Genomic DNA, 12,696 nt, shown 5'->3' with positions numbered 1-12,696 from the left:
CTCTTCCCACCACCACCCTGGAAACCATAAACCCTCTGGCCCTCGAAAAACAATCCGAATACATCCCTACCCAACCGGCCGCGCCAACAATGGCCCGCCTCCGCAGCGCCCGCGCGCCGCCCTCCGCGACGAAGCCACCGCCCTCAGCAACCAAAGATGCGCCCGCAACAACGACGCGACGCCCCGCCCTGCGCGAGAAGACCAACACGACCGGCACGCCCGGCCCGGCCGTCGAGACGAGCATGCTGGCTCTGAAGAACTTCAAGCGCCGCCCGCGCCAGGGCAGCATGCTGGAGATGGTCAAGCGCCGCCGCTCCAGTATCGCGCAGCAGAGCATGCTGAGCGCCAGGCCGCAGGTGGAGGACGATGGCGTGGAGAGCACGAGCGTGTTTGATCTGGGCAGCGCGAGTGAGGATGAGGAGGATTTTGCGCCGGAGGCGGAGGGCACGCCGGTTTTGGTTTCGAAGGGGAGGAGGAACGTGGGTTCTGCTGCGAAGAGTGTCGCGTCCGCTGCGAAGAGTGTGGTGTCTAAGGCGGCAGAGAGCCCTGTGCCTGTGCAGGCGACGAGGAGGAGGAGTAAGCGCAAGTCGGATGAGATGGAGGCTCCGGGTTCGGCTTTGGGTGCGTTGAGGAAGAAGAGAAAATCAGACGATGTGGATGTTTCGCACTCGGCTTTGGACGCGTTGAAGAAAAGGCACCGGAAGTCTGCTGTACCGCCTGCGGAAGAGGAGTCACTACCTCAAGTCGACGCTGAAGGCGAAGTGGAAGAGCACGCCTCATCAGACCGCGAGGAGAGCCCTGTGCCCAACCCCATCACCTCAGACGTACAGGTCGTCAATTCCTCGCCACAGTCAACACCGCCTACAGAACCTTCGTCTGCTGAGAAACCCGCTGGAGCCGAACAGGCAGACTTGGCAGTGCCATCCACGGAGGAGCAGGAGCGTCGAAAAACAGTCCATGACGAGGAGCAAGAAAGCGACTTCGACGCGCCCAACGCTACCATGGCCGAACCAGCCAGCAGTAGCCCACTCGCCTCACCAATACCGGAGACACAGCGCACGGACATCTACGCAGATCCTCTCACGCAAGTCTCGCCACCGCCACGTGAACCAGCAAAGACGAGAAGTAGAGGTAGCAAGAAGCAAGTCAACATGTCAACGGCAACACTACGCGCTCTCCTGCCTAGACGCACACGAAGAACGCAGCCCAGCTACGGCCGGACAGAATACGACATACCCTCGGACGAAGACGACGACGGCATAGCGTTCGACACTACACATCTGGACGAGGACGAAGACGAGCTGGGCGGCAGGACCAGACGGCAGACCCGAGCCCCTGCGCAAACCAAAGGCAGGAAGAAGACCGCCGCTCCAGCGAAGACAAAGCCCAAGCAGACTCGCAAATCCGCCGCTCCTGCTCCGTCGACGAAAAACAAAGGCAAAGCCACTAGGACCTACGGCCGCGCAGCAGCGTCCGACAAGGAGAATGCAGGCGAGGAGTCCGGCTTGGAGGAAGAGGAAGGGGACACAAGCCTCACAATGCACGAGGTGGCGCACAGCAAGGAGCTGGAGGAGGCGCGGCGGAAGTTCGCGGAGGTCGACGAATGGGATTTGAGCTTTGAGAGTATGAGCAATGAGGACCATCGCAGTTCGAGCCAGGGTTGGCGATGATGAGAGGTTTGTTCTAAAGAGCGCATCTTTCGAGCTAGATATCTGATTGAGGGGAATGGATGCCTATGATCTCGATCGGAGCGTTGCAGATGCGAGTGTCTAGTTTCCAGTTGAAGAGCCTACCTTGTTCTTTATCGGCTCCATGTGGCAATGTTCGGAAGGCAACTCCAGCGCAGGCTGAACGAGCAGAAGTCAGATGGCGTCTGTCCTCGCCCTTCCGCAGGAAACGGCTGTCGCCATATCACAACAACGACCGTTTCGCAGCTTTCCATGCAACTGAGACATAGCCCAGGACCCGTTTTGTCCTTTGATCATCCCACCTCGTGTTTTGGTTCTCCATTTCTTTTGACTGGTGATGATAGGAATGTGTCGCCTACTACAGTGCGACCACTGGACATCTCACTAGATGAAGGTTGTACACGTCGATGTTGAGTGCGCTGCAAATTGCATGGAGACTGTTGTTGGCACCGTCGAAGATGCTCGCAAAGCCTAATCGTGAGTGAGAAAGGCCTGGTGTCTAGATGACTCGTACGACAGTGCGGTCGTCAGCACGGCGGTGATGCGATGGGCATAGGACGGCGTGCGGGAATTTGCGGATCCCCAACTGACGAGTTTGATGAGACGAGAGCTCGAGGGGCGGAGGAGAGAGATGATGGCGAGAGGCTGGCTCGTCCGCTAGGGCCACCGTCCTTTCGAAGGTCGCGGGTCCGGGACAAGCGCCGTCGCGAACCGTGGGAAGGAAGGCAGACAGACACGAGTCCGGGCGGCAGACTCATCGCTGCGCTTGCCTTCCGGAAAGCCTCCAGCGCATGTCATCGTTCGCACATGGCAGCCATCTTCGCCGTATCAGCTCAGCGACACGGCAAACGTTTGTCGCACGGGGAGGACAGAGTGTGGTGCGATAACAACAGCAGGGAGGAAGCCGCCCACGCTGCAGAGGCCTACGCGCGCGAGTCGGATTTAACCTTCCTCTTAGCGCGAACCTAAGCGCCGTTCTCGACGATGATTCGCGGACCGTTCGAGGCTGCTGGCAGCGTGCTGGCTTCGTGCTTTCGCAGCACGCCAACCTTGCCTCCTGCCTGCCGCCCGCCACGCCCGCCTGTGAACGCACATCCGCGACCTCTACTGTCTTCTGTGCCAGCCCACAGCAGACACCTGCTCCGCCCAGACTCATGGCCCGTTTGAGCGCCGGCGTGGGCCAGGCCGCCAGGCCGCATCCCGCACGCGGCCTCAGGCTCAGCGCGAAAGCTGGGCCAGCGCACGGGCCGCCTCCCTCGCCGGTATGCAGCGTGCGGCGTGACGCGGGCTACGCGCAGCAGCACAGAAACTCGCGCTGAAGGTGGTCGGGTTGCTGCTGCGTCCGTCCCCTCAGGTCTGAGTCTGTCACCCAATTCCCTCCCACACACACTCCACCACCCATCTCTCTCCTCACCCTCCCAGGCTCGCGCTTGACGCCTTTCGATTCTTATGCGACTCTATCACGACCGTATTTGAGCCCGGTTGCAGCCTCCCACCCGCCCGCCCTCCCTTCCGCGCCGCCGCTCGCCCACCACCACCGCCGCCACGCACGCTTCTTCGCCCTCAAACCGCGACCGTACTCGACTCCCTGGCCCATGTTCGATCGCCACACACCCTCACCCTCCAGCGACACCGTGACGCGCCGTCATCTGCACGCATTGGCGTCCTCCGCTTTCTAGACGCCGCCGAGTCCCCGCCCTTGACCGCCAGCGAAGCCGCTCTTTGTCCCGCCCGTCGACGACCTTCAAAGACGCGGCACCGATTGCGCACACCGTGCGGTGTCGACCATTTCCGCCATCGGGCGCCGTTCAGCAGCCTTCCCGTCATGCGACGCAGGCTCGGCGAAGATCCCGTCACCTGAACCCGTCACCACCCACGACTCTGATCGCAGACGTGATAGCATGACAGACACCTTCCGCCCTACCGCTGTCACTGGTCAGGACGTTAAGCCATTCTCAGGCCGTATCGCCAGCCCCGACGATTACGCACATCTCGCACACCAGCAGCAACTTCCGGACGACATCGAAGAGGAGGACGATGGCCAGATAAACTGCATCTGCGGCTTCAACGAAGACGATGGCAACACGGTCGCTTGCGATACTTGCAACAAGTGGCAACACATTATTTGCTACTATCCGCAGTACGGCGACAGTTTGCCAGACGAGCTGCAGCACTGGTGTGTGGAATGTCGTCCCGAGCGTCCCGTAAATGCGCAAGCCGCGCATGTTCGTCAACGGGAAGCAAGAGCTGAGCGATACGCTTTGCAGAATGGCAATAAACGACAGACCAGTAAGAGCCACAAAAAGAAGACCAAGGACGCCCCAGGCGCGGCCGCGACGAACGGGTGGCCGCTGGACAAATCACGGCACGATCGAAACAGCGCGAGCCCCCGCGACCAGCAACCACCCGCGAAAAGACCCAAGACAAGCCATCGTACATCCAACTCGACAACCAACCCGCTCCAGGTCCCGAAGGATCGCAAGCGCAACAATGGCTCGTCCACCAACCACAGGCGAAGCGTTTCGCGATCGCCAGACGCCCTATTCCCTATGTACTCGGCGGACTTCATCCGCATTTACCGCGAAGACGACTACAACGTCCCGCACACTAATGTTCCAGACATTCAGCTCTACAGCTCCATGCAGAAGTGGCTCACCAACCCAGATGAGTGCTTCGAGGTCACGGGTGGTGTCGAGCCACATAACGTCTTCCAACGCTGGGACGGAGACATCAGTATTATTGATGGCGTTCCCTCGTTCGAAATTCGCGAACGCCGTGATCCCACATACAAAACACCCGATGGACAGCCTGCGATGTGGAGATATGCGACCGTGTCGGAGCCACTTGCGACACACGCTTGCATAGGTGAGCTTCGAGGCCATTTGACGTGGAAGGGCGACTACATCGAGGACCCAGCGACTCGCTGGTCTACTCTGCGTCATCCGGAGCCTTTCGTCTTTCTGCACTCTCAGCTTCCTATCTGCATTGACGCGCGCAATGAAGGCACGCCTGTACGATACATCAGGCGCAGCTGCTCGCCAAACGCAGAACTCAAGATTATCATTACTGGACCGGCCGACTATCATTTTTGCTTCATCGCAACGCGCGACATCGAAGCGGGCGAAGAGATTGCCATTGCCTGGGATGTGAACAGCGGGCTTTCCGGGTTGAACGCCCGTCACAGCGGCAACATTTCGCAGAAAGATATGTCGGGGATATCGTCATGGGTGTCAACCATTCTCGCCAACTGCGGCCCTTGCGCATGCTCTCGAGGCGAGAGCTGTTTGATGTCTCGCTTCGACAGGAGAGACCCCACTGTCGATCCTGAGACCGAGCCCGCGAAGATTCCTAAGCAGCCTGGAAGGAAGAAGAAGGCTGGATCCCAGATATCGCCCGTCAATACCCATGCCGTCAATAGCCGCTCAGGTAGTGAGGCGCGCAGGGTCGATGTAGATGACGAGCCCACTGACTCACGCTCGACTTCAGGCTCTGCCGACCGGGGGTCCGCTAGTCGCGACATTACGCCTAACACGCATTACTCGACGAGCGGCACGACGGAGATGTCGGAGCGCGAGAGAAGGAAGCTAGCGCGAGTGGAAGAGCTGTTTTCGAAGCAAGATGAGCAAGCTACTAGCAAGCAATCGAAGAAGAAACGCAGCAGTGGCGGTTCGGCACTCAACACACCAAGCACCACGACTCCGAAGCAACCCAGTCTGCCTTCGACTAGCTCGTCCAGATATGCAGACGCTGGAACGTCAAGACAATCTGGCTTACCCCCTGCAAAATCATCCAGTGGCAAGCGACCGAAGCCTGCCACCAAAACGAGCGCCTCAGGCAAGCCTTCCACCAAACGGTCTAGGACACCGAAGCCGGCGTACGTTCACTCCGGCGTGCAATGCGATATGTCTGATGAGGAAGCTTCACAAGCGCAGGAGCCTCCACGCGTTCGGAGACCCTTCATTTCCCTCCACCAGCGTTTGCTTGAGCGGTGCGCGCGTAATAATGCGATCAGCAAGGAAGTGCGCTTGAAAATCCGGGCTAAGACCGCTGAAGCTGAAACAAAGATGGACGTGGATGTCAAACCATCAGAACGCGTCAAATCTGCTTCGCCTGCACCAAACCCCGACGACACTAAAAAGCCTGAAGTCGAAGACCCACCATCACTACCGACGAACGAAGATGTGGAGATGAAGGATTCTGGTGAAGATGGCGTTGAGAGTTCCAAGCAGGAAGACGAGGGACCAAAGGATGATGAAACACCGGCAAAGGAGCCTCCTGCTCTTAGCAGCCCTCAGACTTCGCACCTCCCCTCAGATCCGCCAGCGCCAGATCAACCATCAGAAGCACCAGACTCAGACCAAGGACCGCCACCTGATCAAGCGCCACCGATTCCTACTACTGACGCCGCAAAAGCGCCCGACATGAGTCTCTCAATGCCACCACCGCCTGTGAATCCCTTCGCTGCCGGCCAGCAACCTCCTTCGAGCAGCGGAACAAATAGCGCCCTCGTGCAATCCCCTGCAGCTGCCGGCCCCGCCGGCCCCATCTTTTCTCCGTCCGTCACCGCCGCTGTCGCGCCTAATCCGACGCGCAAAAAGCTGAGCCTCAGCGACTATACCAAGCGCAGCAAAGCCAAAGAGCAGCCTTCGGACAGCAAGCCTGACCGCGAGAGCTCACCGGCTTCCGTCGCGTCGGGCCCGACATCTGCGGCTGGGCCTCCTGCACTGCAAGCTAGCAGCTCGGAGATCAAGAGCGCGCAAGAAGGCGGCAGCGCGGTCGCCGAAGAGGATGTGAAGATGGACGACGCAGGCACGCCTTCCAACTCATAGCCATTGACGATCTCGAGGGCGCTGCGGACTGTTCACTCAAATCGGCGTGTGTCCTGTTTGTTACAAGCGATGGAGTTCCGCGGCGCAGCTTTTCTCTCTCCCTTTCTGAACCCTGTTACTTTAACAAAAATTTGCTTGGGATGATGGCTCGGTGCTCTCCTTTTCACGGAGGAACGTCAAGAGAAGGAGGCACACACACTCACATGTCAAGACTATCCACGGGAAAACGAGGCGTTGCTTTTTCCAACCTCCCTCTTTCATTACGTCCGGATCGAAAATCGAAATCGATCCTTCACCTGATGAGGCGTTCTGTTCTGCTTTTTCTTTTCCGTTATTTCGTGAGTCGATGGGTTTCTCTCGGGGGGAAACGGAAACAGGAGGTTTGTTCTGTGTCTTTTTTTTTTTTCGCTATCGGAGCGGAGCGACGGATGGACACGATGATTGACAGGCTGGCGCGGGCGATCGACTCGCCTTTCCAATGCCCCTGCGCGAACCGGGGGAATCACTATTGCGCGAGAAGGAAAACTTATCACCATTTTCTGTAACGCCCTGCTTGCGAAGACTTGTATTCTACTTTGAGTTCCACAATCTTCTCGTCCCGCCCTCTTTTTCTCCTCGCTTGCAATGTCGCTTTGGTTCTTGGAGGAGCGGCTCGCTTCTCTGTAATTGTAAGGTCTGTGACGGTGTTGGGGTCGAATGGAGAGCTTTTCACATGGAAGTTCTTGATGTGAGTTCAAGGAGCAGGTAGGAGACATGAGGAGGGCCCGAATGCTGCTTTTGGCACGTTTTTTGAGGGTATCTTGGGACGACGCGGCGCCGATCGAATTGAAGACTCGTGAGCAATTGTGAGCATCAGTAGAATTAACAGGGTATCTTGGGCAATCGCACAAAGCAGAAGAGGAATCGCCTCCAAGCCACGGAAAGAAAAAATTAATATTATTAGGACCAACGACCTCAAAGCCTCCCATCACCATCGCCACTGTCAAAAACAATCTCCGGCTCCCTCTTCACCGCCCCTGTAAGACTCCCCCTCTGCCCTCCGCCGACCTTGCTTTTCCGCTTCTGCGCGCTGGCCAGCATGCTCTTGCGGCTGCCGTGCAGAGGACAAATGCTCCTGCCGCCGCTCTGGTGATTCGTCGGCTCGATGGGACACAGTGGGCTGCCGGGCAGGTGGTCCGGAACGTGCATGCGCAGCAGGGCGGGCGCGTCGTCGCCGTCCGAGTCGTCCTCGGCGTTCGCCTTGCTGATGTGCGAGCGCATCAGCGCCTGCTCGCTGCGCTTCTCGTCGTGGTAGCGCTGCGCGAAGGGCGTCTGGCTGAAGCCCGTCACGGTCAGATCCTATTCTCGGGGGTCCAGGGCCAGGGCGAGGGAAGTGCTGGTGGTGTTTGTTCTTTTGAATAGGGTGAAAGTGCGCTTGACGGGTTTGCTGGTTGTGCTAGTGAAGGTGGCCTGTCGGGTGATGGGTGTGATGGCTGAGCGCCGTCGCCTTGCGAAGCGGGCGATGCGCTCGCCGCTACTGGCGGATGCTTTGCGATGGCTTGCGATGGCGTTGAGTTCTGGTAAGATGTTGCGGTATACGCTAGAGCGCTTGCGAGCAGGACCCGGCTCGCATGACGGAGGATCCGGCCCTATTTGTTGACCACTGGGAGCTCTTGACCGGAAGGAGAGCCTACGGATGAGTTCCGGTCTACCGATCGATACAGCAGTGGTATCCTCCTTGTCAGTGCACTGGACTGGCGCAGGAGGTAGTTTCACGATGTCATGGACGGGGGATGGAGCGGGTGTGTCTGACGGTCGATGGTGTATGCCAGGCGTGCCAGGAATCTCGATAGACACCCTTCTGTTTCGGTCATAGTCTTCGCGCAGGGGAGGAAGCGGAGTGAACGGAGAGATTGGGCCGAGCTCATCACTTGCGTCTCGTGAATGCGGGATTTTCGAGAACGCTGACTCGCGGGTATTGGTACTCGCTGGCGATAACATTGGAGATGGCGAGACGTCGGAATTAGCCTGACGCCGTTTGGGACGTGCAAAGTAGGGCGGAAGCGGATGATCGTTGGATAGGCGTCTCTGGAACTTCTTCAGAGATTCCTCAGATGCTTGATTCGCAGTGTCTGGTGCTCGCCCAGCGGGAGAATCGTGAGGTGTCCGGTCAGAATTTTCAAGTGTATTTGGTATTGAACTCTTCCCAGGCACCGGCAATCCAAAGATGCTGAAGATGCTCCCACGCTTCTGTCGCTTTTCCATTGCGTCAGGGCTCATTCCTGGCCCCTGCTCCACTGAAACTTCTGTACTACCTTGCAGGCCTGGTTGCTCTGTTGTACGAGGATCGAGGCTAGGCTGGTCGGGTTCCATTGGGGAGAGCGTCGGCGTGAATGCTTGGCGACTTGTGATCTTTGTGCGCAACGTTGAGAAGTAGTTATCGTCGGTCTGGAATGGATTTGTTTCTGACTTCCCTGTATCGGCAGATTGCGGCGTTGACGGTAAAGGGTCGCGCGTCAACGGACTTATTGGGGTTTGCCGGCAGGATGAGCTGGTATATTTTCCTGCGCTCGACGAGCGCGCCGCACGAGCCGTCTCTGCGGAGCCTTGACTCGAATTCTTGGACAGAGATAAAGATGGACGTTTTGCTCGGACAAAGGGTAAAGTTGGCAGCTCCGTGACATCGAGTGAGGCCGACGATCGCAGAATGCCCGGCCGCTTCTGCTTGACAGGCTTCGAGCGTGCCGATGCTGGTGACGATGATCTATGCCCTGGCGAGCAGTCTCTTGAACGTTTTCCCGGGCTACTGTTCGGAGATCTTCGCGGCTGCTTGGGCGGTGGTAACTTCAGCGACTTGACCGCTGCCTTTGCGGACTTGTCTAGATATGCCTCAAGTGCTTCGTAATTCTTGTGCTGTCTTTCATCGACGCAATTGCTATCACGACTGTCTTCCACAACCTTCGGTATGCCATACGTAGGGGAACGTAGGGGTGGCGAAGTTTTGACCTTCGCGATAGCATGTTTTTTCCTGTGCTGAGACGGCCTGTACCGCTTGCGCAAGAGTCGCATGTCAACTCTACGCCGCAACTGGTAAGCAAAGCTCGATGCAGCAGAGCTAGGCGTCGAGGATTCCGAGCTCGATGTATTTGATGGGGTGTGTTCGAAGGGTTTCGTGTTGAAAATTGTCGCAGCTTGGTCAGATGCAGTTGATACCTCCGCAGTTGCTCTGGCTTTGGTCGCGAATGGATCAGAGAATGTATGGTGGGTATTTCCCATGTCCTGCTGAATAGGTGTTGAAGATCTGCGGGACTGCTCTTCCGAAGATTCTTTGCTTGAGCCTAGGGCATCGGCCCCAAGACCCCTTCCCATGAACTTCAGTGATATTTCCTCGGAGGAGGATGCCCACCATGGCGCTCGAATCTCTCCCGATCTAAGGCTCGGTCGGTCGTGTGGGTCCTGCGAGGCTTCATGGGATCCCCAATCTCGTAGTCCTACTGTTGATGTACCGGGAAGCTTGGTTGACGGTTGGTCATGGTTTCGAGTGGGTAATTTGGTGGCGATCTCGCCGAGGAATGGCGGCGATGGCGATGTGGGCGGTGAGAAGTTCGGGGTGGTGAATGTGACCGATGCCTCGCTCGTCTTGGGCGGTGATTTCTCTCCCATTCGCTGTCCTCCTGCTGCTGCCGCTCCAGCTCCGCCAGTTCTGCTTTCATCTTTGCTTTCTCCTTCCCGCTGAATTTCTTGAAGCACGCTACCGGGTAAACGCTGCATAATGCTGCGAGTGCGATCGCTGCGCATAAAAAATTCGCCCTGTGATAACTCTTGTCCTTGTTGAGATCTTTGTAGAAGCCCATGGCTAGGTGAGACGCGGATCAAGCTGAGGCTTAGAGTGCTCCGGTCGAGTGCATTGAGTTGGTAATAGGTTATGATGATGTACAGTGCAAGTTTCTGTCGCGAAAGGCTCCAATGTGAAGTGACCAGTCCTCACTGCAGTGGCGGCGTACAACGTTGGGCGTGAAGGGACTGGAGGTGCGCGTGTTGTAGGGGCTTCCCAGGCTGATGTGCAGTGATAGTCGTGTCGTGTGGGTGTTACGCAGCTTGGAACAGTGGCAACTGCACGGGTGAGAGAAATTTCGAGTGATGGAGTCGAATCTGGTCGTGAAAAGAAGGTGCTGCAAGTTGAGAGGCTGCTGCGACTGCATAGAAAAGCGACGGCAGGCGCGCTCGCAAATCAAAATAAGCTTTTTCGACCTCACTGTGTCAGTCACATGCAATCAGGCAAGACCGGCGCCCTATCCCGAGAGACAGAAGGCGTGGAGGCAGCCGTGTGTAGCCTTTTTCACGTCTTCTGTGACCTGCATCCGTAGCGAACCGCTGTCACTGCTCCCGAAAGCACGATTTCCACCTGCAACTATTACATTTGGTGCGATCAACCCTCCTGTCAGGGCACCTGAGCGACTCCCACAGACAAATAGCGCACGCCGAGAAACAAACTTCAAGGCACCTTCGCGTCATAACCAGAATCTTCCTAGTATATTCATACGCGGTTCGCGATATGTCATGGGGGTGCTTTCGCTCGCGAGGTACCTGTGAAATCAATTGAGCGTTCCGAGCACAGCTTCCTCAAAACGTTTTGCAACCACGCGATAAGGACGCAGAACGCTGGAATACTTGCTGGAGACCAGCAGGACAAGCTCTCGATACCATTCATGCCTAACCTGAAGACTCCGAGTCAAGCCAAGCCCAACTGACACTCACCCTCCCTTTCTCACTTGACGCGAGCTTCTCAAATGCGGTGATTGTCACATCGAGATCATCCGGCTCACAGCCTGTGCAGCGGTCCACGACCTTCAAGTCTACACTTCTTCGCTCTCCGCGGTCTTCATCAAAGCGCTCCGCGCGCAGCATGAGCCCACACAACGGGTTGTGATTGGAGTTGCCGCCAGTCGAGCTGGAACTGCCTGCCGCATCGAATAGAAAGTGCGAGACAGAAACAATGTCGTCAGCGTCGGTGTTGGTCAGACCACAGGCACCAAGCCCAGGCTGGTAGTAGGTGAGGTCACCTGTGAAAGTTTGCGCGTTCGACGGAAGAGGCAGGTTCTTGGATCTACACAAACAGTCAGTCGTAGATTGCCAAGCTTAAGACAAGGCTATGTACTTCGATCCTTGAGTCAATCCGACAGACAGACCGATAACGATAGCGAGCAACGCCAATGTTGATGCGAGCAGGACTATCAGGAAGAGTTTCCTCCGCATGCCGAGGTATTTCTTGCGCGAGGGCATTATTGAGTCCAGTTTTTGTCGCATTGTAACCACGATAGACGCCGAGGGCTTCGCTGAGGTGTCATTCTCGTTTCCATCGGGATTGTGCTCCCAGTCAGGAACTTCAACCTCCTTGTCCGCAACGGAGTGGGAATGCTCGTGGCCAGCCATGTCGCTTACGGTGGAGTTGGTGTTGAACAGTTGAGGGGAGGTATGAGACACGGCTTGGAGGTAGGAGCAATAGACTTGTTCTTCAGTCCCTATAGCGAAACAATTACATGATGATGCTGGCGTCACCTGCGACACGGACGGTGCTATATACATGCGGCGGCAATCTAAAAGGAGGTGGATGTTGTTGGCGTGCCGGCAAAGTCGCCGCACGGACCAGTAGCTGGTTTTGACTTCAGGAACTTCTGCTAACAGGGAACGTCTATGGCACAGGCGAACAACACCCTGCGCGCCTACAAGGCCATCATCCCGCACTTACTGCAAATGGATCAGGAGGAGCGCATTCGGTTTATTCAGGATGGATCCTATTGGTGCAACAAGAAAGTCCCAGAGCTGACCCATCCTACAGATCGTGTTTGCTCAGGGTTCAGCAGGAAACTGGTAGCCCTAGTGAGCGGTGTACGGCACGCTTTGAGCTCTAGCCGCTGTGCTATAGTGCAGTCATGTAATACTGTATCTTTCGAGCCCCCAAGCTTCTCTCTGGACACGACAAAGCCCGGGCCGGCCCCACCTCTACCGCAGAAAAACATCGCGGAAGATGGCATGCGACCGAGACCGCAAGCATGACATTTGCAAAATACTGCCTGTCCCATAGTAGAGGAGGGCGTGCGGCTCAGCTTTGAACAATAACCATTCCCAGTAGCGCAGTGCTCTTGTGGAGACTGGTCAAATTATGAATACACGCACGTCTCCGACTTCGACTCTCACCT

The 12,696-nt window shown here is 57.0% G+C and overlaps 5 protein-coding genes across 5 annotated transcripts; 2 read left to right on the top strand and 3 right to left on the bottom strand.

The window, feature by feature from the left end:
• Positions 1-89: 89 nt before the first annotated feature.
• WHR41_05459 (uncharacterized protein) lies at positions 90-1,670 on the top strand (the record flags this gene model as incomplete). The annotated part of the gene is made up of 1 exon (XM_069374064.1): positions 90-1,670. One exon carries the CDS (start codon positions 90-92, stop codon positions 1,668-1,670), a length of 1,581 nt encoding a protein of 526 aa, XP_069229426.1.
• A 1,919-nt stretch (positions 1,671-3,589) lies between these two features.
• Positions 3,590-6,517, top strand: WHR41_05458 (uncharacterized protein; the record flags this gene model as incomplete). Its single annotated transcript, XM_069374063.1, has 1 exon — positions 3,590-6,517. One exon carries the CDS (start codon positions 3,590-3,592, stop codon positions 6,515-6,517), a length of 2,928 nt encoding a protein of 975 aa, XP_069229425.1.
• A 954-nt stretch (positions 6,518-7,471) lies between these two features.
• WHR41_05457 (uncharacterized protein) lies at positions 7,472-8,497 on the bottom strand (the record flags this gene model as incomplete). Its single annotated transcript, XM_069374062.1, has 2 exons — positions 7,472-7,855; positions 8,009-8,497. 2 exons carry the CDS (start codon positions 8,495-8,497, stop codon positions 7,472-7,474), a joined length of 873 nt encoding a protein of 290 aa, XP_069229422.1.
• A 1,490-nt stretch (positions 8,498-9,987) lies between these two features.
• Positions 9,988-10,350, bottom strand: WHR41_05456 (uncharacterized protein; the record flags this gene model as incomplete). Its single annotated transcript, XM_069374061.1, has 1 exon — positions 9,988-10,350. One exon carries the CDS (start codon positions 10,348-10,350, stop codon positions 9,988-9,990), a length of 363 nt encoding a protein of 120 aa, XP_069229421.1.
• A 764-nt stretch (positions 10,351-11,114) lies between these two features.
• WHR41_05455 (uncharacterized protein) lies at positions 11,115-12,083 on the bottom strand. The gene is made up of 2 exons (XM_069374060.1): positions 11,655-12,083; positions 11,115-11,603 (listed from the first exon to the last, which is right to left on the bottom strand). Exons 1-2 carry the CDS (start codon positions 12,080-12,082, stop codon positions 11,210-11,212), a joined length of 822 nt encoding a protein of 273 aa, XP_069229424.1. The 5' UTR covers position 12,083; the 3' UTR covers positions 11,115-11,209.
• Between the last annotated feature and the right edge of the window lie 613 nt (positions 12,084-12,696).

The sequence above is a fragment of the Cladosporium halotolerans genome (assembly GCF_011745625.1).
Source record: "Cladosporium halotolerans strain TM138-S3 chromosome Unknown Sca15, whole genome shotgun sequence".
Taxonomy (NCBI): Eukaryota; Fungi; Ascomycota; class Dothideomycetes; order Cladosporiales; family Cladosporiaceae; genus Cladosporium; species Cladosporium halotolerans.
Note: the sequence above shows the minus strand (reverse complement) of the source record. Positions and strands in the feature narration are given on the sequence as shown.

Bases quoted from the DNA above. Each gene is read 5' to 3' on its own strand.
- WHR41_05455 (XM_069374060.1), bottom strand. From the start codon at position 12,082: ATGTATATAGCACCGTCCGTGTCGCAGGTGACGCCAGCATCATCATGT. The intron at 11,604-11,654 runs GTACATAGCCTT...CTGTTTGTGTAG, and splicing joins GGATTGACTCAAGGATCGAA to ATCCAAGAACCTGCCTCTTC.